This window comes from Protopterus annectens, chromosome 6.part0 (genome assembly GCF_019279795.1).
Source record: "Protopterus annectens isolate FY-2018-M chromosome 6.part0, PAN1.0, whole genome shotgun sequence".
Lineage (NCBI taxonomy): Eukaryota > Metazoa > Chordata > Ceratodontiformes > Protopteridae > Protopterus > Protopterus annectens.
The window spans coordinates 258,743,654-258,771,104 of NC_056737.1; the positions used below are offsets into that span (position 1 = coordinate 258,743,654).

The 27,451-nt window shown below is 39.5% G+C and overlaps 1 protein-coding gene across 1 annotated transcript in view; it reads right to left on the reverse strand.

The window, feature by feature from the left end:
* Positions 1-27,074, reverse strand: part of SLC39A9 (solute carrier family 39 member 9) — a 620,493-nt gene extending 593,419 nt beyond the window's left edge. The window contains exon 1 of the mRNA XM_044074002.1: positions 26,258-27,074. Within this exon, the coding sequence (XP_043929937.1) occupies positions 26,258-26,380 (123 nt within the window). The 5' untranslated portion in view covers positions 26,381-27,074. The remainder of the gene's footprint in view (positions 1-26,257) is intronic.
* Positions 27,075-27,451: the final 377 nt, after the last annotated feature.

Genomic DNA, 27,451 nt, shown 5'->3' on the forward strand with positions numbered 1-27,451 from the left:
CAACTGTCCAGATTTTCACAGAACATCCAAGATTTTTGTCTCATATTTTTGGTCTGTTCTTCATAAAATCTGTTATTTTCTGGCAACTCACTGGGGATTGAAGTTCCTAAATTACATAGATTTGAGTTTCAGACTTCACATCCTTCAGAAAATGCATGCTAACACAAATCCAGTTATTCTAGAAAGTTTCTAAGGACACATTTTAAAATCTATTTTTGGTGCTTTATCCCCCTGCCATTATTTAAGGCTTTGTCTAGAGTTTTGGCCTTAAGAGGTCGAGAGGTATGGTCACAAACCTTTGACACCCAATCCTCCTGTTAAAACAGGAAAAAGGGGATTGATGACAATTTTGAAGATGAGGAAAACTGCCATTTTTTGAGCTGACCCTGTAGTTTGGAGCAGCAGAAGACCCTGAGTCACTATCCATCTGAATGACAGGATGCAAGGTACAGGAGTGAGAAAGACTTACATGATTGCATGGAATACTAGTCTCCAAGTGGGGTACAGCTGGGGGGGGGGGGGACCACAGCAATTATGGCTGCTGAAGAGGCATCAGGACCAATGTCAAAGACTGGAGTGCTAGCAATGTAACCAGGGCCAAACACTCCATGTACTGGATCTAAGATGTACAGTATCAGTCACTGTACACCCCAGGTCCAAGAATCAATTCCACGGGCTCAGTACCAACAGACTCTGTGCATACACCAGGCTCAAGAACCAAATCCAGACACACTGTGGACACTGGCAGAGCTAACTAATAACACTGACTCCTAATTACGTTTCCATGCTAGAAACTCTAACATTGATACAGACAATGCCATAACTGATTTGGAACTCTCAGTAAATCACAATAGGCTGTGGTTTTGACTCAATGCTGTAACGGTCAAGACCAGCACCGGAATATGTGGGACTGATTAAAATAATCACAGTGTCCCAGGTCTGGATTAAAAAAAAAAAAAAAAAGAACAGCCTTGCCTTGGGCCACCATAACTGTCACTGCCAACCTATCACAGTAGAAATAGGAGTAAGAGATTGTCTCTGAACCAAAGGCTTTGGAATTGAAGACAAACTTTACTATCATTGAAGCCTCTTTATCAAGGCAAATACCGAAAAAATTAAATTGGCTTTCGAGCTTTGGAAGATTTTGAAAAACAACCAACTCTATGGTTTTAATTGTTACCTGTTTGATTGAGGGCACTGTGTTATTTGTTCGCTTCAGTTTCTGAAATCTGAGGATGGGGAGAGAGAAATCCTAGGATGTTTATCCAGCCAGTGCTTTAACTTAGCTGGAGGAAAGGGCTTTGTGATCAATGGTATGCTACACTTCAATGTCAAGGGGGACAGATCCTGACAATAACTGCATTGTTTCTGAACTGAGGCAATTACTTTATATAAATAAAGTCCGAGATGGTTTTGTCAATGTTTCACAGCAGATTATATAGAACACCTGAAGATGTTATGCTGGTTTCCAATACATAATTACATAAATAACATGGCCTTGCTTGCTTAAATATCAAGATAGCCTTGTACTCTTAAAAGTGAAAGATAACTATTACTCAAGTAACATTGAAAGAGCACTCTTACCTTTTCTGAATTGTGAATTTTCTGTTGTAGATGACATATATTATCCCCTGACATCTTGTAACAGAATGTTTTACTGACCCTCCTATTACTAAAATACAAGCTGTCCCATCAAGAAGACAAAAAAAAAAAAAAAGATCAAATGCCACTCAGGCACTGGGAATAAGAACGGCAACCAAAAGATCAAGAATAAAATAACTGAAATGAAAATAAAAATGTAGCTATCAAATACCACAGAACTATGGCATAACCAAAGCCAAATTGGTCTACAAAAATGATGGCTTAAAATGTAACAGTTAACCTTGACAAGTAGGGAGATTAAGCCCCCCACCCCACCCCACACTAGTACTTCCACTTTACACTGCGAACTCTGAGAACGGAAATCATATCTTTATCATCAAAAGATGGTTTTCTTGTGGTGATCCTCCACAGTGTCAGAACATAAAATTAGTGGGGTTTCAAGTGCAGGAATGTTTGCCCTGCCTTCCTCCTTGCACAAAATATAAGTGTTTGTTGCTTGGGCACACACTGAATCAGAAGTGCGCAACTCCAACAAAAGTACCTTAGTTTTTATGTAGGTCAAAATGAAATGGGTAGTTTTAAAACACATAATGGGTGTGCTTTTAGTTCAGTGCCAAATTATAAACAGTTTCTTCACTCAGGAAAGTAAATGCAGTTCTTCAACAAAGAAAACATTTGCCAGGAACTTCTGGACATAGACAAATACCTGCAACAAGTCAATTGTTCCACAAGTGAACTGTACAGCTTTTGGGATAAAGGGCAAAAATATAACCAGATTAACTTGGCTTTTAATAAAAGTCTGGCACCTTGCTTTATGTGTATTGACTATGTAAAGCTGAAGAAGAGGCCACAGCCTCAGCACAACTTACTGCAAAATTTAAAATGATAAAAAAATGCCTTATTTTGCAGACTTTTCTGGAACAGACAAAAAAGTACAGTTTCAGTTGCAGGCCTTCAGTTTCAGTGCCAGCATAGTAGAAATCATTTTTTTAACTTCTTGTCCTACTCAGATTTCAAGGAGAAAATAAAAGCTTTAAGCAGAAAAAAAATATACACCAAATCTTGACCCCAAGAAATACAAACCAACAAAATCCACCTACAAAGTTTGGCAAAACAAAGAACACACTTGTAGGCAATCAGGAACTAAAGAAATTTTTAATGAAGAATAAGCACTTTCGTTAACTGCTGTAATGTGAACTTCAGATTCCGATGAAGTTCACAGTACAGCAGTTAACAAAAGTGCTTATTCTTTATTAAAAAATTACAAGTTTCTGGCGCCTGCAAATGCATTTGTTTTTAGACCAAGGAAGTACAAAAGCTTTCCTGCACACAGCACAGTAGCTTACAGTCTTCTTCAAACTCAATTTAATTTTCTTTTACACATCTTTCCCTTCAAAAACATCTGCCTAGCTTTGTGCTGAAAATTAAGTCTACTAAAGCCAAATTTAAGGTAGAAATAGCCAGTCATCAAAAGGACGACCGCAAGGCTTTCTTTAGTGGTTTACTATTACATGCTCGACGTGCAGGAAGTTGAGTTGAGCTGTGCAATTTGCACATTCTGAAAGTGAGAATGTCAAAAATACGACATTACTGACAGACTGATGATTTTGCTTTCATTTACTCTATCTCATCTACTGTACCACATTTACTAATGATAGTGTTTCTTTTTCTTGTAGCTGAACTAGTTCAGTTGCAAGAGGAATAATTTCTGACATGCAAATAAGTAAATGCAAAACACTGATGAGATGAAGTGAGAATAGAAGGCCTGATGAAGCTGCCATCGACACCTTACAAAATCTGTACATAAAACCTAAAAAATGAAATCTTCACTCATTATCAGCTGGCTACCTAGAAAACAGGAAAGCAGCCAAAATCTTGATCAGCTTGCCTAGAAATTAAATTAATTGGCTAAAGACTAACTTCAAAGTTGCCACAGCTGAACACTATTGAGATGATGCCATGAGAGAAGTGTTCATCAGCGGTATTTAGTCAAGTCACATTAAAAAGTGTGTAGTATGAGCAGATGTTGCCTAAACTTCTAAAGCACCACTGATCTAGCAAGGTCATAAGAAATTGACCATGCACAGTCACAGTCCTATCAGAACTTTGTCTTGTCACCCCGAGGCGTCTCCTTGGTCAATGCTGGAAAGAGTAATGGATACCATTCGTCTACCATCTGATGATGATACATGCACCGCTGTTAATTCAAAGTGTTACTTTTGTGGTCACAACATACATCCACAATCCAAAATGCCCAGCTAAATAAGAGTTATGCAAAAAATGTGGTAACAAGGGTCATTTTCAAAAGGTATGTATGTCTGGTTCCAGAACTAAACAGTCAGCCTCGACAAACCAATCTCTTTCTTGGATCATCACTTGCAGTGGCTCTGGGGTGCCCATCTAGTGCAACTGCCACTTTATCAGTCAATGTAGTTAACTACATGCTGTAATAGATACAGGGAGCTCAAAGTTACATGGCATCCTCTGTGGTTCATAAGTATGGCTGGCCTGTGTACAACTCCCAGTTGACAAGCATTACACAAGGACACTGTCTTGTTTTCATGCATTACAATCGTACAGTTTACCAAAATTTCAAACTATCCATTCTATGTAATCTCTGTGCTGATATTCTGTTGGATCATGACTTTTTCAAGCTGTACTCAAAGGAAGAAATTCCTTTTGGAGGAACCAAACCTCCGTTCACTCTCAGCAGATTAATCGCTGCTCAAATCGAAGCTTCATGACTCTTCCCGGCATTTATCACCAGACTGTAAGCCTACAGCAATGAAATTTAGGTGTCACAGCCCTTTGGAGCAGATCTTTATACAAGCTGAGATCAAAACAATTGATAACCTAAGGCATAAATGAACCCTCTAACTCACCCTGGAGAGCCCAGGTGTAACTGAACACTAACTCACCCTGGAGAGCCCAGGTTGTAATCACTGCAAACAGACGTCACAAAAAGCGGCTGGTAATTGACTATTGTCAAACAATAAAACATGTTACGCATCTTGATGCCTATCCTCCTCTGAGAATAGATGAGATGATTCGAAAAAGTGGCACTTTACGAGGTACACAACACTTTGTATCTAAAAAGCACTTACCACCAAATACCGATAACAGATTATGAGAAACAATACACTGCTTTTGAGGCTTGTGGCAGACTCCATCAGTTCCATTGTATACCATTTGGCCTGACTAATTGCACAGCCTGTTTTTAATGCACTATCGATGAAATAATTGCGTCCAAGCAACTATGTGACACATTTACTTGCATCGATAATGTCACTATCTATGGAAAAGATAGGGATGATCACACAGAATTTGCAAAGATTTTGTGAAGCTGCCAAATTATATAGTTTAATGTTCAATGATGGCAACAGCATAATAGCAGTCACTAAAATCAAGCTATTGGGCTAGGAGGTATCCAAAGGGGTCATCTAGCCAGAGACTAGAGCTTCTGCAAAAACTGACCCTCCCTCGAGATTTCAAGTCTCAACAATGAGTAATCAGGTTCTTTGCCTAGTATTTGCAGTGGATATCACAGTTTTTGGATAAAATTCACCCTCTTGTACACAACACTACCTTCCCACTGCCTAAAGCTGTGGTGGATACATTCAAGAATAGTGGATACATTCAAGACAATTAAAAAGGAGCTTGAAAGTGCTGTTATCTCTATGGTTGATCATAATGTCCCACTGGTAGTGGAGACAGATGCTTCAGAAATCGCCACTGCTGTCGCACTAAACTAGCAAGGAAGACCTGTGGCCTTTTTCTCCAGGATGCTGTCACCATCCAAGTTAGCGTATGCAGTTGTCGAATAAATTTTAAAAATGGAAGCACTTTCTTCTGGGAAATTATTTTAAGCTTGTTGCTGACCAATGACCAGTCGCCTTTTAGTACAGCAATCAGAGAGGAAAGATAAAGAAAGATAAAATACAACACTGGACAGTCAAAGCTTTCACCTTTTGGCATCAACATAGTTTATCTGCCTGGGAAGGAGATTCTAGTCACTGATGCCTTATTGCACGCCTTTTCTAGCTCATTCCCTCTCATATTGACCTAAGGTTTTACATAGCTTGTGTCATCCTGGTGTTGCCCACTTGATGCATACTGTACGATCCAAGAATCTTCCATTTTCTCTTTAGGAGGTAAGAAGCATAACCTCAAACTGTTCTGTACGTGCATAAGTAAAGCCATGTTTTTTTACAAACCTACAAAATACCATGCTCATAAAGGCTACTCAACCATTTTTTTGTTTGTTTTCAAACACCTTTACTGAATTATCACTTCTAACATTGACAAATGTACATTCATATAAAACTAATCAAACTATAATTAACAAACATTATACTTCACATATTTTCCTATATATCAAATAACCTAAGCAACATTACATAAATTATTCAATTCCTGATTTTGTTTTTTTAAACAAACAGTTTTATTAAACCATCACTTACTACATAGGTAATCATACATTTATATAAATGAAAACAAAGCACAACAACGTACTCCTAGTTGCAAGAATTTTACATCACAAACCATACTGACACACTCCCTGGTACAAACATTACATATGTGTGTGTATGTATGCATGCATGCATGCATATATATATATATATATATATATATATATATATATATATATATATATATATATATATATATATATATACACACACACACACACAGACACACACAATCTACCTAGTGTTTTTCAGTCAAACATTACATAGTTCATTTAAGTCCTGCCGCCTTTTAAACCTCATTCCTCCCCTGTATGTATTGCTCCCTCAATTCACATTTTTTTCTATGTAGTTTGCTCATACCCTTTTCTAAAGATCTCAACTCTAGTTGTTTTTTCTCTGTTACTATATTCACTATTTCTAATATACTTGGTTTAGATTCTGATTACCATTTTCTAGTAATTGCTTTTTTCGCAACTACCATTACTAGACACAGCTAGGCCTTACCATGTCTAGGTAATTCCGATTCTGTATCATAGCTAAGAAAAATCATCTCCCTTGTCAGACCTATCTGCCCACCCAGCATCTTCGACAGTACATCCCTTAAAGTCTGCCAATTCACTGTACTCGCAGAAAATATGTTCCCAATTACCTCTTTCTTACCCATCACACCTCCACTGTTTGCTGCCACAGGAAAAATGCTCTGGAGTCTACTTGGGGTATAGAAATATCAATGTAAATTTCCCAGTAAAAATCCTAAATCTTCTAGATTATGTTACATATTTGGGAAATGTACATATATAACCCTCATTTTTTTCTTTGTGAAGTGATTATCCAGCCTCTCTTCGTAATCCTTTCTAACGCCCTCCGATTGATTCGTATAGTTATCATGCAATATTTTACATGAGGCTACCTGGTTCCACTTCATATAATCAAAAGCTCATAACATCTAATTGCAAAACCGCGAGACCAAATGATCGAAAACTCAAAACATCTAAAACTCATAACATCAAATCTCACAACATTGAAAACTACAAAGCACATATAAATAACAACATCCCACACAATTTTTACTACGTTCATGCAGGGGGGCAAGTCCCCCTGCACCCCACAACCCCCCATAAATTAAATATGCCAACTCCAAGGTCACACTACAGTGGGAGAAAATGTTAATTTACAGGGGGGTGGGGGCGGAGCCCCCCACATGGGGGATGCAGGGCCCCCCCTGCATAAACGTGGTAAAAACTCTCTGGGATATTAGTTATAGTTGCTTTGTAGTTTTCACTGTTTTGAGATTCGATGTTACAAGTTTTAGATGTTTTGAGTTTTCGATCATTTGGTCTCGCTGTTTTGAGATTAGATGTTATGAGCTTTTGATTATATCAAGTAGAACCGGCTACCCGCCTTTTGAGAGATTGAGCATAGATTTTAAGGGACCTTTTCCTTCCACAACAATCAACTGGTACTTTCTTACTATTACTGATGAACATTCAAGGTTCCCTTTTGCTTTCACTTGCCCAGATAAGATTGCACAAACTGTAATCGCCTGCCTTTGCTAACTATTTTCACTCTTTGGTATGCAGCTTATATTCACTCAGACCGTGGCACCTCTTTTATGTCTAATGAATTAGAGACTTTTTTGCACACCAAAGGAATTGCAACCAGCAGGATCACACCTTACAATGCCCAAGGTAATGGTCAAGTGTCTAAATGGTTCACTTTGGAAGACCATTACCATGGCTTTGAAAGGTAAAAATATGCCCATGGAACAGTGGGAAGATATTTTGCTCAAGGATCTCCGCTCGATCCAATCTTATGCACAGCCACAAATGCAATGCCAGACAAAAGGTTGTTTCATTACAATCAAAGGTCCACCAATGGCACTGCACTTCCAGTTTGGCTCACATCACCTGGCTCTGTGTTGCTTCAAAATAAAATGATTAGTTGCCTCGAAGTATGATCCATTAGTGGAGGAGGTAGAACTCCTGCACTGCAATCTTCAGTACGCACATGTTCGACTTGCCAACAGAAAACAGGAGACTTGTTTTCATCCAGCAGCCAGTGAAGATAACTCTTAAAAACTGTCACATCAAACTACTATTCACCTGCAACAACCAAAGAGCACGGCAGCCCGACCAATTGAACGGACAAACAGAGGACAAGATGCTGTTTGCGGGAGAGATTACAAAACACCAGTTCTAACTCATCCCCTTTCTCCCCCTGACTGTCATATTATTGATTCAAATGGCCTGGACACTTTAGTTCGACAACAACAAAGAGCACATCCCTACAACTTGCACAACAGAGAAGCCTAAGTGAAGAGTTTTTGATTTCTGCTTTCTACCCTTTTATGGCCCTTCACTGATGTTAATCTCTCTACTTCCTCACTCAACATTTTGGTGGGGGAGAACGCAATGATTTTGCATTCATCTATTGCACCTCATTTACTAATATCGTTTCTTTTTCTTGTAGCTAAACTAGCTCAACTGTAAGATGAATAAAGCCTAGTCTTCAGGCCTTCTATTCTCAATTCATCTCATCAGTGTTGTTTCCATTTGCCTGTCACACTGTCCAAACTTGCACCCCTTTCAGACCGACATTTGCACTTGTTCCTGGGTCTGGAGTAATAAAGAGTTTCAGCATTCGTTTATGTCAGTATGTCAGTATTTGACATGCCAACTTTTGGGGAAAGGTTGCAGGTACTGGTCGACTCAAAATTGTGTGTGTCAACTTTGACAGTAAACCTTCTTTAGCCATGTATGAAACCTCAAAAGCAGCACACACTAGTGTGCAGAACTGATTGCAAATGGGGCTACCTACACATAGCCAAAAGATGTGCTAGCTGACAAATTCGTCTTCAATTTTACCCCCCCCCCCGAACGCCCCCAGGAAATGCAATCAAACATCACCACCCATCCCAACTATCAATAAACAGCAGGTCCTAGATGATTTTTATAATGCCAAAAACACAGAACTGATGGCTCCAATAACATCCCAGGATGCCCCCTTTACAGTCTGAAACATACCTATCGGGATCACTGGAGTAACTGTTTAACCACAGACTCCAGACAGACTTTGAGCTAAGCAAATGCAGAACTGCAATGACCATCCTTTTGCACAAGGGTGGGCCATCAACTGATCCCAGGAACTACAGACCCATATGTGACTAGTCTTATCAGTAAAGCCATTGAAAATATGAACATGGAAATGATTAATAAGGAAACATTCAGTCACTGGATCTAATGCAGTTTGGTTTTGTCAAGGGCAGATCATGCCTACCTAAACTGGTGGACTTCTTTGAGAATGACACCAAGGCAATGGAGGAGGGCAAAACATTACACAGTGGCTACTTTGACCTGGCTAAGGATTTTGATACAATATCCCACTCAGACATTTTAAAACAAACTCATGGATACAGGTATATACTCCTATGTTACCTGCTGGACAGCCATTTGTCTCCCAGACAGAACCCAGGAAGTTAGGAAAGGGAAGACTGCCTCCATAAAGAGGCTGGTCATTAGCAGTGGTCTGCTCCTTTTTGGCATCTACGTCTTGGAAGTCAAGGCCAATGCCAAGGGCTTCTAGCTGTCGAAGTTTGTAAATGTCGGCAAATTAGCAGCAATTACAGAATCCCCCTAGAGAGACTAACATCCTACTGGAAGGAATAACACAGACAACTGGTACCAAAGCAATGGTTTAAAACTCAATACCAAGAAATGTACACTAGTACCCTTTGGGAAGTCAGCCACTCTAGGAAATTACCTCATCGATAACACAACCCTAATGGTAGAACCAGCGGTAAGGGATTTAGGTACATATGTATCTAGCACAATGTCTTTCAACCAACATGTGTACAATGTAATAAGGAAATCATTCTATGTTACTCAACTTAAACTTATAAGCAAAGACAAGGCATCTAGGTCCAAGGAAGTCATCATTCCACTCTATTCGGTTGTCATCAAGCCCATCATTGAGTACAGTTCTCTCTTCAGTATGTACCTGAGCAGACACATCCAACTAAAACATCTACCGATGCTCCTCACAAAAAGAATACAGGGCTTAATAGCATGCCCTATGCAGATCCCCTTAAAACCCTATCTCTATACTATGTTTTCTAAACACTGTTAAGAAGCAATCTAGGACTGCATAAAAAGTATCCTTGGGCCCCATTCTGATTGACCTCTTGCATATCCACAAAATGAACAACCATCATAATTACTCCATCTAGGGATTTAAACTTTGCTTGCAATACAAACATAACATTTTGGAGGGACAGTATGTGTCGCACAGAATTCCCATTTTCTGGAACACACTTTGCAACCATGTGAAGCAGAGCTCCTCCTTAACCCTATTCAAAAAGGACCTGAATTGGAATTACACCCCAGGTCTAGCGCCTATGTCTCTAATAGACAGAGGCAGCCTGTAAATCTTGCCCTAGCTTACATATACCCCTTACAGTAACCTCCAAGGCACATAAACTTGCAAGGATACATTTGGGATGCTTGGCTAGGCTTACAAAAGGGTTTGACTTGGGAGGGAGTTGTACAAATCAACCATGGTGTGTAGTATCCTCTAGACAGGAGAACATATATCACAGACTTTCAAAGTGGTTTATTATAAATGTTTTGCTGATGATTTATTTCTAATAATAGAAGGTATTTATGTAAATTGTTTAGAAGTGTTAGAACTATTAAATTCTAGATCAGACTTTATGAAATTCACCTTTGGTGATAGTGGTATACGAATACATTTATTAAATGTATGTATAGATTAGGATCAGATGAAAAAATTTGAAAGTAGAATTTCATGGAAAAGAAACAATTATCTTCATCATAAAATTAACCAGCCCATGTTTATAAAAAAAAAAAAAACTACAGAGGGGGCAGCATATTAGAACATGCAGAATGACTAGCAATGATAATACTTTAAAGGAAGACATGTTCCTTACAACTAAGTTATTTGAAGCTGGGGCTATAGCAAATATACATATATATCTATATCTATATATATATATATATATATATATATATATATCTATATATCTATATATCTATATATATATCTATATATATATCTATATATATATCTATATCTATATATCTATATATATATATATATATATATATATATATATATCTATATATCTATATATATATATCTATATATATATATATATATATATATATATATATATATATATATATATATATATATATATATATATATATATATATATATATATATATATATATATATCTATATCTATATATATCTATCTATATATATCTATATATATATATATATATATATATATATATATATATATATATATATATATATATATATATATATATATATATATATATATATATATATATATCTATATCTATATATATCTATCTATATATATCTATATATATATCTCTATATATATATCTATATCTATATCTATATATATCTATATATATATATATATATATATATATATATATATATATATATATATATATATATATATATATATATATATATATATATATATATTTTTTTTTTTTTTTTTTTTTTTTTTTTTAAATCAAAATGAGTTTTGGGCACCAGCAGACTTCAGATGGTGCTTATGGAGGGGCTGTACAAGATCAACCATGGTGTGCAGTATCCTCTAGACACAGTATCATATATGACAGACTTGACAGTGCAAATATTGGTTCTAGGTGATCTGGTCACATTGACTAATGCTGCAAAATGGGTGTGGCGTTTGCTAGGGATAACTGAGCTGACTGTAGACACAGTAGAGGTCAATGAAATACCTAAGGCTCTAGCACCTCAAGAAGAAGATGAAATTGGTTCAATTGAAGAAAGGCACCTCAAAACTGCATATGCGAAGACTACTGAATTGATATGGGACCAAGCCAGATATGGAAATAAGGAAAACTGGTGAAATACAGAAGTCCAAGAAGTGATCAAAAGAAAGGAGTGCAAGAAGTGGGGAATAGAAAAGATAGACCAAGCAAAGAAGGAATACAAGTTTGGCTAACAAAGATGCTAAGAACAAGGCACCAGAGGGACTCTACAAGCTTCTGGAAAGTGACTCATCTACATGGCACAAATAAACTATCAGTTTCCAAGTCAAAGACATAAAGCTAAAGAAGATAATCGTCAAACACCATTCACAAGGGATGCCAGTAACAACCTGCTCCCCAGTCCACAGGACATCAAAGGCAGAGGGAAAGAATACTTACAGCCACTTCTGAATGGAAAAAACTCACAGAAGCTGTACTGTCCCACACAAAACCTATGATGAAAGAAGATAAGCACACCCTAGCTGTACAAAGAGCACTAAGGAAAATCAGTTAAAGCAGGATTAGGTCACAGTAAATACGATCAAGATGTTGCAGAAGTTGGGGGATAAATGGTTCCAGAGGGTATTCACAGCAATATGGAGAGACGGATATATTCCAGATGAGTGGAGAACAAGCATACTAGTGCCAGTGTAAAAGAACAGAGGGGGCATCTGCAAGTGTCGGAAGTATACAAGTATCAAACTCCTGTCACACTGTGCGAAAGTTCTGGACAGGGCGACTGATAAATATGCAGCACAGTACAAAGTAAGATGGGAGAGGAGCAGTTCGGATTCAGATAAGGATGCAGCACAACAGACCCAATATTTGCAGTGAGGCAGATAGTTGAGAAGAAGCTAAAGAATGGGTTGAAATGGGCATTAATGGCATTTCTAGTCCTGGAGAAAGCATATGAAAATATTCCATGACGGTGGATTAGAGTGGTCATGTGATGGTTTAAAATACCAGAAACAATGGTAGAATTAGTGCAAGCTATCTACAAATACCCAATAACACAAGTACAAACTGTTCAAACTCAAAGAGTAGTTTCCAGTGGGAGTAGGTGTGCATCAGGGTTAATCTCTCAGCCCACTGCTGTTCATACTGGTGATAGACTTTATTAGCAAACTGGCTGGAGGGAGGAAGATCAACAAAAAACGCAGGTATGCCAACATTTAGCATTAAATGCAGGCTCGCAACATGAGCTTCAGTAGATGACTTGGGAATGGAGTGAAAATTGAAGGCGCACGGGATGAAAATGAGTACAGATAAGACAGTTGTAATAACAGGAAATGGATGAAATCACAAGAAACTGAGAATTGAGATAGAAGGAAAACAGTGGAATAGGTTAGCAGCTTCATGTATCGGGGGGGGTGTTGAGGAGAAGGGAAATCTGAATGAGGAAACCAAAGCTAGAATCAGAAACTGGCACAGAATGTCAGGAGTAGCGTGTGACAGAATAATGGCAAAGAAGCTAAGAAAGTAAAGCGCACAAAACAGTGGTGCAACCAATACTACTGTATGGTACAGAAACTCAGGCAGTGAAGGAAAAGTAGTTGAGGAAGCTAGAGTTTATGGAGATAAAACGCCTGAGGCAGACGGTAGAATGCACACTGCAGGACAGACAAGAGAAATGAGGACATCAGAGAAGAAGCCCAAATAGCTCGAATTGCACAGGTCAAAAAGAACATATTATGGTGGTTAAGGCACATATGCAAGAAAAACAATCTGGTGAAAAAGATTTGTGACAGACATGAAGATAGTAAGAAGAACCAGCATCCAGTAGAGAGATGGAAGAAAGGATTTTGTAAGAGAAGACCTGTGACAGTCAGGGATGACTGTCATTGAATATAGGATACCTGTGACAGTCAGGGATGACTGTCAAAGAATGTAGGAGAGTGGCAAGGAATTGAGAGAGAGATGGTGACAGTTGATGCGACCCCCTGTAGAAAAGTGGAAAAAAGGGGATGATAAAAGTGGTGTCATATTTTTTCTCTCTAGTTTCTCCCTGGTGCTAGAGTTTCCTGGAAACTATCACTGATACATGGCTATAGTTTTATATCTACAATCAAAAAGATGACTTCTGACAAAAAAAAAAAAAATCAAGCCCGCATTACAGCTCTGAAATGTATTATTTTGGGATCCGTCTCCTAAACTGACATTACTCTCCATACCCAAAAAACTAATGTTCTCTAAATTCTAATAAGAGCCTCTGGGGCAATGTTAACAGCAGCACAACAATATCTTACTGTCAGGCGTCAGGTTAATGTCCTTGACATGTGGCACAAAAGAATTTCCGTAGCAGAGTCATGTAGTTTAAGTACTAGAATGGGAATGTCACATGGCAGTTATCCTTCCTTTCAAAGGAGATAGAAATTGCACCCACTGCACAGGAGTTAAACAGGCAAATGGAAAAGGTTTTGCCGTGCAAACAGAAAATCAAATTATGTAGTAAGACAGAGCTGTGTCAATGTACTCCCAAGGAAATGGAAAAATGAATGGCTCTGCTAGCTGACCTGGATTACAGCCATAAGGAAACATTACTACTGGACCTGGCCTGCTGCTACTCAATGCACAACCCAATGGGTGACAAAGAAATATCTAATCGGAAAGATTTGTACAACCTGGTAGATTCAGGACCATCTTACCTCTGCAAAAACATTTGGTAACTGCAAGGAATGACAAAGGAGGGGATGCAGCAAGTAAGAAAGACATGGAAGGACACAAGAATATGTAGTGAAGTACGATGTAACTAAAATGGACATTAGATCAAAGCAAAAAATTCAAAGCTCCTCATGACCGCCATCTCCTTCCTAGCTACCATGTACTGCAACAAAGACCATACACTAAACTGATGAACTAACATTAGTTCCAACAGAAGCACAGAAATGAACCACTACCCAGAACATGCTACTTTCATCTACTTATGAATTAAAATATACTGGCAGAAAAGTGTTACAAGCTGCTTTTTTTAAGTCATCTGTACCATTACAAAACCACTGCTTAAGGATTTACTAATATAGGTGGGTGCAGAAGACCCAGGAAAAAACTGGCCAATCCTAGTGGGCACACTAGTGCCAGGACTGGGAAAAAAATGACAATTACACAGAAACATTCCTACAATGGGGCTAAGCCAAACCCTGGGGAGGATGGGCCTCCATTGTAGAAGGAAGTAATAGTCTACAAAAAAAAAAAAAAAAATCACAAAAATTGATAGGCCAAAAAAGAGCCATAAAGAAGATAGAGGGGGTATTGAGGATAAGAAAGAAATTAAGTATTGTTACTATCATGCAAGAAGCCCAGAATTTCCAGACAGAAGATATACAAAAAGATTGAGAGAGAAATTAGAGGAAAGAAAAATACTTTCACTAGAAAAACTGTCAAGCTTCAAATAAAAATGAATGTTCATTAATACAACAGATTTATGAAAAGTATTATATAGATCAAGAAACTTGAGCTGTTTGGAAAAAGAAGGCAAAGAAAAAAATCTAGAGACTTTTGAAAGGTACAAAAAAGAAATATGGACATGGGAAAGAGAGATCTGATACAATGCAATATTTATCCAAAAGAGAAAGCCAAGTCAATCAATACAAATAAGGCAGCTCCAGAAATATTTAGAGAGAAATACAGGCAATGGCATCCAGACATGGACAATTTTACAAAGCAATACAAAAAATAAGATAACAAAAAGGAAATGCATAACAAAAAATTGTATAAGTTAAAAAAATAGAAGGTAAAGTTATGGAATACCTGTGAGGTGAAGTACTTACTGTAGTATTTAGTACAGAAAGTCTAACGTAGGTTATATCACAGTATGATAGAACAACAAGTTCCCCAAGTAAGGAGAAGCAGGAGACACCTAGAGAAATATGGACATGGGAATGAAAAATATTTAATATGGTGCAATATTTATGCAAAGGAGAAAGCAAAACTAATTACTACAAAAAGAGCAGCACCAAAGACATTTGGAGAGAAATACAGGCAAAGGCATCCAGACATGGAAACTTTTACAAACAGGAAAAGTAGAAAAGAGGTTTAGTAATGGAAATGTTAAAGAAATAGAAAAGGAGGTTATGAATTACCTGTGAAGTGAAAGATTTAGTGCAGAAAAAGTCTAACTCTGACAACATCACATCAGGATGGAGCAATGGATCCCCAAATTAAGGAGAAACCAGTGGCATGGGAAACATCTGATCAGTTGCCATATGAAGACACACTGCAGCCTTTCATAGGAAAATTGGTACAAATGTCCAGTTGGAGTTGCACAGCAAGGGAAGGGACAGAAAACTGTGGCAACTCTGACACAATTGATGTTGCAGAGGGATAGGCCAAGTGAGTTCCCATATGAAAGAGCAACTGATGACACAGGATGAAACTGAAGAGAATGGGCACAGGAAGATGCTCTGGAACTTTCTACATAACGGCCGCAGGAAATGGAGAACAACGAATGTGCTCTCAATGTAGAAGAAAGTGATCTAAAAGAGGAGTTGCTTGATGCAATAGACATGGATAGGCATATTAAGATCAATGAAAGAAACATACTACAGAAAGTCAATAAAACCCAAAAAGTTAGAAGTTTGATAAAACAAATGAACACAGTAATTAGGACTGTTCATAAAGATTCATGGGATAAGTAAACAGGATATATTACTGTGCACCATAAAGCAATTAAAACAAGAAGTGTCACTGTTAGAGTATAAAAGAGGAAATAGATCAACAAAAATACTCAAAGATAGAAGTGATAAAAGTAATGCGTACTATCAGAACAGATCAGGATCCATCATGCACTATCACAAATTAACAAAAATAACAGCACCGGCAGAAAAACTTAAAAGATACACAGATAAATGTAAAGAAAAAGTAGAAAATAACCAATTTACTGATGACCCAAAAAAAGTTTTACAGAGAATTGGGAAACAAGGCAAAAGGAATTGAAACACAAAAAAAAAAAAAAAAAGACATAGATACATTGTGGAGAAATATCTATGCAGATCTTGTGGAATACAACAAAGATGCTAAATGGATAAAAGAAGTAAAAAAATAATAAGTTCAAATGTACAGGATATGAAATGGGATGACGCAGCAGTCAGAGAGATTGAAATAAAATTAAGAAAACCTCCTAATTGGAAAACCCCAGGCCCAGATGCAGTACCCAACTTCTGACTAAAAGTATTAACATCTTTACATAAAAATTTAGCCATGAGTAATAATTATTTATATGTGCATCCCAAACAGACACCAGTCTGGTTAACAACAGGAAAAACAGTACTCCTACTACTTAAGAATGAACCTGCAAGTTATCCTAAAAACTGCAGACCAATAACTTGCCTTTCAACGATGTATAAGCTATACACTGGAATTGATGCCAACAGAGTTTATAGTCTTTCAGAAGAAAAGTCAATCATGGCAGTAGAACAAAAGGGTAACAAAAGAAAGTCATATGGAACAAAGTATCATTTGTTGTTAAATAAAGTCATAATGGAGAACTGCAAAAAGACGAAAAATATAAGTATGGCATGGATAGACTACAAAAAAGCATTTGACAACATCCCACATTCATGGATAAAAGAGTGCTTAAAAATGTAGAAGATACACCCTACACTGATTTGTGGTCTCTGTAAGGTAACCAAACAGCAGCAAACCGCTTTGCAGTTAAGCAACAATAAAGGACAAATTATTACTCCAGGGATAAAAATTCAAAGGGGGATACTCTAGTGTGAGACTCTGTCACCACTCCTCTTTTGTCTTGCACTTAACCCATTAAGCTGCTTACTTAACAGATTAGGTCATGGATACAGTTTGGCTCCCATAAAACAACAAAGCATACAAACTTTTTATTTTCTTTTTGTAGATTATTTAAAATTGTATAGTTCACCAAATGAGGAGCTGAAACCACAAATGCAAGTGGTCAAAGCTTTCTTCAGATGATATAATAATGTCATTTGGTCTTAATAAATATGCAAAAAACACTCTTTAAGGTAGGAAAGCTGCAGCACCAACAAAACATCAGTTTGGGACAGGGATGGGATATAAAAGAACTTCAGCAAGAGGGACTGTATAAATATTTCGGAATTGACGAAGGATCAACAATAAAACTGGAACAAATGTGAATTAAACTTAATTTTAGTCTTCTAAAATATTCCTTATTAACACTGAAAACTGCACTGACATCTAGGAAAAAATCCAAGCTATAAATCAAACTTGCTCTTCCAGTCCTAACTTACAGTTTTGGCTTGATTGACTGGCCCCAAAAGGTTTTGGACTGATTGGACAGGAAAACAAGAAGGATGCTTCATGCTTATCAAATGATTTATAAAAATCAATATATACTAAGATTATACATTCCCCACTTTGAAGGAGTAAGGACCTCCTCGAAATTGATTAAATGTACAGATCTGCAACCATAGCACTACATACATATTTGCTGACCTCACAAGACCCAAACATAGTGAAAGTTTGAAACATGAGGAGAATAAGTCTAAGAAGACTTCCCCGCTTAGCTTAGCAGCAGATCTGTGTCAAACGGGAATGGAAATCAAACCAGAAGTACATACAAATCAGGCAGCAACTGAATGTGCCAAAAAACAAAAGAAAGAATATGAGGTGAAGGATCAGATGAGAAGTCAAGAAATATGGAAAATGCATAAATATAGTTGCAAGTATAGAAAACTCTTGGGCCAATCTCATGATGATCATGACCGAATGCAGGAAAGGTTAGTGAAAGGTGAATTTAAACCAAAAGATGAAAGGTTAATATTTGCAGCCCAAGATAGTGGGCTATGTATACATTGGTTTACAAAGTAAATTGAACATGTGGGAGAAACAAACAAATGTAGGTTTTGTAAAGCAGAATTGGAAACTGTCGCAAATCTTGTTGCTGGTTGTGATATACAAATCATATCTCTCAACCTTTAGGAACTAAAAATCTAGACAAAGGCCCAAAACTAGATAAAGACTTTAAAAATTGCTGTTACGGACTTAGAATAAGAGATTTGTGTTAACATGCATTTTCTGAAAGCTAAGAAGTCTGAAACTCAAATGTATATCACTACTTGGTGATTTCTATTCTCAGCAATTTGCCAGAAAATCACAAATTTCATTAAGAACAGACTAAAGGTTGGAGGCAAAAATCTGGACAGATGAGAGGTATTACAAAATGGCAGGAAGACTGTATAACGAAAGCATAATAATGTGACAAGACTGTTGCACTGGGATTATGCAAACATTATACTACTAAAGTAGATGAAAAAAGTACAGTTTTGTACCTACCATAAATGTAGATGTTCGAGGATCTCCATTGCTGCAGTCCTGACAAATGGGTACTCCGCTGCCCACCATCGGCCCGAATACCAAAGGGCTAGAACTGGCATCGGTCACGGGCGCCTGAGACGGACGTAAGTACTTGTCAGTACAAATGCGCATGACCGACGCCATAACCTCAGTCTTTCTTGCCTCAGACGTCAGAATGCAAAAAAGAAAACACCACCCAAAAAACCCCAATGTAAAAAGAAAAAGGGGGAAGGAGGGAGGGAAAATAGGACTGCAGCAATGGAGATCCTCGAACATCTACATTTATGGTAGGTACAAAACTGTACTATGTTCTGCCTCCCATTGCTGCAGTCCTGACAAATGGGTAGAATCCCAGAGCAACGGAAAAAGGGAGGCTGGCCAACTAAATAGCAGGAGGAGCTGCAGACATGCCCTGTAAGACTGCAGTGGCAAACCCAGCCCTAGACCTAGAATAAAGAGGCAAATGATAATGCTTTGTAAAGGTATGTACAGAACTCCAAGTAGCTGCCTCTAGAATGTCTTTCGTAGCTACCCCTCTCAAAAAAGCAGTAGAGGTGGCCGTAGCCCTAGTAGAATGAGGCCTGATCCCAACTGGAACCTCCTTACCATGATGAGAGTAACAAAAAGCAATACAATGGCCGATCCACTTGGAAATAGTTTGTTTCGAGACAGCTTTCCCACTTGAAGCCACAGCAAATGAAACAAATAACTGTTGAGATCTCCGGAACTCATTGGTTCTGAACAAATAACACCGTAACTGCCTATGCACATCCAAAGAATGCAAAACTCTTTCCCCTTCATTTTGGGGGTTAGAATAAAAAGTAGGCAAATGTATAGATTGGTTCAATGCCACATTAGAAACTACCTTAGGCAGAAAAGTAGGATTAGTACGCAAGGAAACTCTGTCCTGGTGAAAAATCAGAAAAGGTTCCACTGCCATGAGAGCCTGTAATTCAGACACCCTTCTAGCAGAAGTAACAGCCAATAAAAAAGCAGTCTTCCAGGACAACAACTTCAATTCAGCCGTAGCTGCAGGTTCAAAAGGAGGCACAGTCAGCTTTTCCAAAACAAAATTAAGATCCCAGGCAGGAGTAGGAGCCCGTCGTGGGGGTCTTATATTCTTTGCCCCTCTAAGAAACTGTTTAAGCAAAGGATGTGAAAATAAAGGAGGATCACCATCATAGTGAGCGGAAATAGCTGCAGCATGCACTTTTATAGAAGAGAAGGACAAACCCTTGTCCAGTAACATAGTCAAATATTGCAAAGTACAACTCAAATTAGGCAACGTGACATCAAGGCCTTTAGCTGAACTCCAAAGATAAAATCTCTTCCATTTATCAGCATAAACTTTCCGAGTACTAGGACGCCTGGCTTCCAAAAGGACATCCAAAACTTGTTGAGGGAGCTGAAGGCCCTCATCCTCTAAAACTGAATGCGCCAGGCTGTCAGATGTAGGGATTGCACCCTGACATTGAGAAAATGATTGTTTTCCTGAGACAATAAGTGAGGAATCCGCGGTAATGGCCAAGGTGTCCCGTGAATTAGGCTCCTCAGCAGAGGGTACCAATGTTGACGAGGCCAATCCGGCGCTATAAGGATCATGCAAGGTTTGTCCCTCCTGACTTTCAACAGGACCTATGGAAGAAGAGGCAGAGGAGGAAAGGCATACACGTGAAGGTTGCTCCAACTGAAGGATAGTGCATCTATTTTCCAGGCTTTCGGATGAAACAGCCTTGTGCAAAACAGAGGCAGTTGGGAATTCAGAGGAGAAGCGAACAGATCTATGTCTGGAGTTCCCCAAGCCATGGTCAACTGACGAAATACCTGAAGATCCAACTTCCATTCGTGAGGATCCACCATCTGTCTGCTCAGAACATCTGCTAACGAATTTTGTGCTCCTGGCAGAAACTGTGCTCGAAGAGTGATGTGCAGATCCAAAGCAGTTTCCCATAACAGCATTGCTTGTCTGCAAAGAGGGTAAGAATGAGTACCCCCCTGCTTGTTGATGTACCACATGACAGTTGTGTTGTCTGTTCGAATCAACACCAGTCCCGGACGAAGTAGATCCTTGAATGCTTTTAAGGCAAATTGAACCACCAGCATCTCCTTCATGTTGATATGCAAGTGAAGCAACTCCGGGGGCCAAAGGTCTTGAATCCATTTTCCTTTGAAATGAGCTTCCCAGGCTGACTCCGAGGCGTCTGTCGTTAATATCTGACTTGCCTCCGGTTGGGTCACAGAGAGTCCCTTGTTTAGGTGACATTCCTGAGCCCACCACACAAATTCTTTCTGAATGCAAGGGAGAATCCGAATGACAGTATCCAAATCGTGGCTGTGTTGAGTCCAAACGCTTTTGAGATACCACTGTAGCTTCCTCATATGCAGTTTGGCATTGGGAAGTACTAGAATGCAAGATGCCATGAACCCCAAGGCTTGAAGGACTGTCCTTGCAGTCAGCCTGGACATTATGGCATTGGGAAGTACTAGAATGCAAGATGCCATGAACCCCAAGGCTTGAAGGACTGTCCTTGCAGTCAGCCTGGACATTACGGATAGCTGTTGGAAGTATAGGTGAAGATTTCTTTGTTTGTCCGGGGTAAGAGATGCCATCTGAGTAGCTGTATTCAGTCTCACACCCAGAAAACACATCTCCTGTGAGGGTACTAGACTGGACTTTATTTCGTTCACAGAATACCCTAGGCATCTGAAAACTGTCATCACAAACTGCAGATGTCGAAGAAGTTCGTGCTTGCCCTGAGCCAGTATCAAACAATCGTCCAGATAAGGATAAATTTGAATTCCCCTTAGCCGGAGAAAAGCTATTACTGGAGCCAGGACTTTTGTGAATACCCTGGGCGCAGTAGATAAGCCAAAGGGCAATGCAGAGAACTGATAATGCAAATTCCCAGTCCGAAACCTCAGGAATTTCCTGCAACTGGGCCTGATAGGAATGTGAAGATAGGCCTCCTTGAGATCCAAAGTCACCATCCAGTGATCTCTGCCTAGCATAGGCAACAGCTGCTGCAGTGTCAACATCTTGAATTTCGGAATTTCCAGAAAGGTATTTAGAATGGATAAATCCAGAATGGGCCTCCCAAGTATTTCCCTTCTTTGGCACTAAGAAAAGACGGGAATAAAACCCCGTGCCTCTGTCCACAGAAGGAACTGCCTGTATTGCTCCCAACCGGAGCAGAGAAAAAAATCTGTGCCTGCGCTTCCAGTCTTTGCTGATGAGGCACATCCGGCATACCTTTGAAAGGAGGGAATGTGTGAAAATAAAACTTGTAGCCTCGAGTTATAATGTCCAATACCCATTTGTCTTGGGTAACCAAATGCCAATTCCCTTTGAAAAGCCCCAGTTTTCCCCCTAGAGGAGCTGCCAGCAAAGCAGAGTCCGGCAGCTGAAGACACAGGTCATTGGGACTGCTTCCGAAAGGACTGACCCCTGCCCACCCCAGCAGAAGGGGTAAAAGAATTCAAAGGCCTAGAAGTAACAGGGCCCTGAGAAGAAGCCCTACCTCTACCACGCCTCGACCTGCCCCTAGAATGAAAATCCGAAGAGGGAAAAGACCATCCCCTAGCAGGCCAATTCCTACTGAACTTAGGGGGCTGAACCTGTAAGAAGTCCTTTACCGTCTGCATAGACTTAGCTTTTTCCTCCATTTTTTTCAAAACCGATTCCACTGAAGGGCCAAAAAGAACATCAGATTGCAAAGGAGCATCCATAATGCGAGCCTTAACATGCTCTGACAAGGACTGATCTCTAAGCCAGGCATGTCTGCGAACAACAGAACTAGTAGCAGCCACCCTGAAAGAAGCTTGTAAAGCATCAAAACCACACTGCAAAGAATGCTTACCAACCTGGTCTGAAGCATGCACTAAATCCTGAAGCTCCTTACAGTCAACACCCTCAGGCAAAGCATCCACTTTACATTTCAATTGACTTAGCAAATAATTCTGATACCTGAGCATATGAAATTGACAATTCAAAGCTCTCATAGCCAAAGTAGAAGAGGTATACAGTTTCTTACCCCACCTATCCAGGGCCCTAGCATCCTTGTCCAGAGGAACCGGATTCTTAACCACAGAAGCCTTAACACATTTGGGGCCTTGAGAAATAGTTTCTGGATCAGCCCTAGGACTCTTATACAAGTACTTGTGAGCTTCCGGAACCCTGTAGTATCTATCTGGTTTAACTGGGGCAGGGGGCAGAGGGCAGAGAATCTGGGTTAAGGGCAGCCTCAGAAAATACATCCTGAACAACATCCAGTACAGGGGGAATAGCCAAAGGCCTGTGCTGAGGTAAAAACAAGAATTCTCTCAGCCTTTTACGAGAATCAGAATAATCCTGGCCATCCCACTGGAAATGTTCCCTCATGGAATGCAAAGTTTCAGAGAAAGAAAAATCTTCTGGAGGGGACGCAGAGAGAGTAGCGTCCTCAGCCTCCGAATCAGAATAGGGAGGGAAATCCTGAAGCTCTTCCACAGAGGAATCTGACTCATTGGAAGACTGAACCAGACCCTCCAACTCTGTGTCTATCCTGGGCCGCTTCACGGGGGGGGGGGGCATAGAACCCCTAATTAAAGTAATCAAATCTTCAGCCATCTTTAACATGTGCTTCCTAGGAGCTGGACCCTGAGGATGAGCACCAGCAGGGATAGACTTAGATTTAGAATGGCCCTTGCCCTGAGAAGGAGGAGGTCTAACTACCCTATGAGGGGAGGAAGCCACCGACAACAAAGAAGCACCCTCAGCCTGGCCTAACACAGGAGAAGCCACTTCCTACAGTAACAAAGGCACCCCTTGACACACTGGTAAACTGTCAGAAGGAGCCACTGAAGCAGTCAGTGGTTCCACAGAACCGACGTCCGGAGTGGACGCCTCATCCTGTTTGGACCGCAAAGACTTATCTTTGCGCTTCTTAGAAGAACCAGTCGTCGGAGAATCCGACGGCATGTTATAATTACAACGTTTACCAAACACCAGCCGAGCACAGTCCAACCGACGTGTAATAGTACGCTTGTTAAAAGTAGCACAAAAGCGACACCCAACAACGTCGTGCTCAGGCCCTAAACAAGGAATGCAGAGTGAATGGTAATCCCTATGAGGAATCTGTTTCCCACAAGAAATACAGTTATTAACTTTTTCTGACATCCGGCAATACTGAGGCAAGAAAAAGACAAAAAATGTTCCCAACAGGGTACTTAGCCAACTTGGTATCCGGTCTGAAACTCGAAAACCGACAGTTCCAGAACGCCGAACGGCACTTGCAAAAACTGCTTCTGCTGAGGACCATGCGGCAAGAAAGACTGAGGTTATGGCGTCGGTCATGCGCATTTGTACTGACAAGTACTTACGTCAGTCTCAGGCGCCCGTGACTGACGCCAGTTCTAGCCCTTTGGTATTCGGGCCGATGGTGGGCAGCGGAGTACCCATTTGTCAGGACTGCAGCAATGGGAGACGACGAACATCACTGGAAACATGAGCCACAAAGCATTACAGAAAATGATGAAGTGTGTATCACATGGGATCATCCATTGCCAACAGTTCAAAAAATATATGCGAGAAAACCAGATACAGTAGTCCGTGAAATTAAGATAAAAATAGCATTGATCATCGAAATTGCTGCACCCAAAGACTAGTGTCTTATGTACAGACAGACACAAAGTCATAAAATATCAGGATTTGCAGGAAGAAATGAGGACAATGTGGAAGGGGGATACTCAGACAGTTCCAATAGTAGTAGGAGCAGTGGATCTTTGAATAAAAAATTTACAGTTCTACTTAGATATGTTATCGATACGTGTAACTCCATAGAAATTGCAGGTGTCATTACTGGGCACATTTTGGGTGCTGTGAAGAGCACTGCTGGCTAACATCAGAGACTGAAATAATACTAATTTCATGAACTTTAATCATAATTTGACTTAGGAATGGGGTTCATTCCAACATGGTAATAGAAGCCCAAAAGACTTAGAGAAATTAAAAAGAAGCATTAAAACACCAAAGCAAGGGCACATGAAATGATATAATGTGCTCATGTTGCAGTTTTCATTGTGCCATAAATACAGTTTAACCACAGAAAAGAAAAATATATTCAGTGCAAAAAGCATATTCAGTGCTTACAATGTCCAAAGATATATATATATATATATATATATATATATACTAAGCTGCAACAGGATGTTAATAACTGACTTTTCGTATTTAGTTTCCATCTTGACCTTATTTTGCTAACCTGCTACACCCAACAATATTCTATATTCATATTGAAGACTTGAAAAACAGAATATAACCACAGAAGGAAAGCCTCAGCTTTAGCTCGAATAAAAATGCACTATAACAAACAAAGTTGCCTCAAGAAATAACTTATAAAACATTCTGCACCCCAGATTTGAAAAATAAGTTACATAAAAATCCACCAACAGGTTACTTATATGAGCATTTTCTTGTCTAGCCAAAGCACTTGTTTAAGTGCTGCAGGTTGAACAAAATAAGAATTACAAGAGCCGCTCTCCAAATTTGAAAAAGAAGTTAAGCAAAATGTCAGCAGTAGGTTGCTTCTACAAGCATTTTATCGTCTAGCCAAAGCAGATACTATTTAAAATACTGTGGGTTAAACAAAATGAAAAATAATTACGAGAGCTGCAACAGCTACAATCCAGCTCCAATAGAATGAGCAAGTAAGTACACAAACATGCAACACGTTCTAATACAACCTCCATCGTCGTAGACTTCCACAACGTGGCAATTTGTGGAATTGTTTTATTACTCGGTGGCCAGTCAAGCAACTAAGTAACCAACTCGATTACAGCTTTAAATTTGTTCGCTTGTACATTACAAGTTAGAAAGCATCATAAATAAGCAGAGACAAACCATTCACCTGTCTAGCCGATCTGCTTACCATCTGCCAAAAGCAGTGCTTCAGATTAGACTTGAAAAGACTTAACACAGAAGCCAAAGTAGCTTTAAGTCTGCTGACAGCGCTTGGCTGTGGTCTCTGATGGATTCAAGTCACATAACAGCCATCCGATGAAACCCAAATACAACCATCATCTTACCTCTGAAAAGTTGACAGCCAGGGGAATAGTTCCTGCCACGTAACACCCCACTAACATGGCAAGGGAAAGCAGTCCGATGGAAATAAAATCATCCATGGTGAAGACAGCAGGGGCCAGAAGCATAAACTCCGTACTGGCACTAAGCCGAGCAGCAGGGGGTTCCACGACTGCCCACTGACCAGCAGCGGGTGGTGACGGTTCAGAAACAAAGGGTGGCACTCAATTAATTTGGACAACCACAGCCCACTGACAAGTGATCAGCTGCACAAATTCCAGGGCACCGCAGTTAAAAGCAAGCAAGGAAGCTGGCACAAGGTTCGTCCCGTAACAACTACTCCAATTTTCAAACAGCATATGGTAGTCCACCAACAACCAAAGAAAAGACAGAGACTGGGCTGACAAAAGAAGCACTACAACTGCTTAGGGTTTTAGCCCGCACGGCTGTATATCATAAAAGGTCCTATCCCCAGCTATTACTACCGCCCTTCTGGCCCGGTTCAGTGCCCCGGGAACCCGGCACACACTCTACTGCCTAGCTGGATTTGGCTCCAAGCATTCACTGTCACTTTTCTGACGTTTACAAATACACCGCTATCACAAAGGAGGTACTACTTCCTTCTCTAGCTAGGGTAAAGAAAAAGTAATAACTGGCACTACAGATACGAAGGCATTCCCCGCTACTTCCGGTAACAATAAGAAATTCTTTTCCGGGTCACAAGGTTCGCTGCATAACAGGCACCTAACCTGTTTTTGTAACAGTTTTTGAGGACTATAGGAGAACTACTAAAAGGGTTACCCACCTGTCCCACTTTGCGAGGGATAGTCCCTCTTTGGGCAGTTGTGTCCTGCAAAAAAATTGTAAAAATGGCAAACGTCCTGAGATTTTAGGACAAATTATTTCCTATATTTTAGGTAATAGGTGCATAAAACAGTTATTCTGTATCTGAAATACCTAAATGTTATACAAAACAGAATACGCAAATAAAATGCTACAAGAATAAACTTTTATTTAAGCAAAAAGTGAAGTTTTGTCCTTTGTACTGGCCGTGGTTATGTTTCGGCCTGCAAAATCTGACGTTTGTGCCAAAAATGTCTCTCTTTGGGCATTTGAAAAGGTGGCAACCCTACCTCCTAATGTTATTACGATTGCTGTTCAACGTTTTTTTTTTTTTTTTTTTTTTTTTTTTGGCAGGT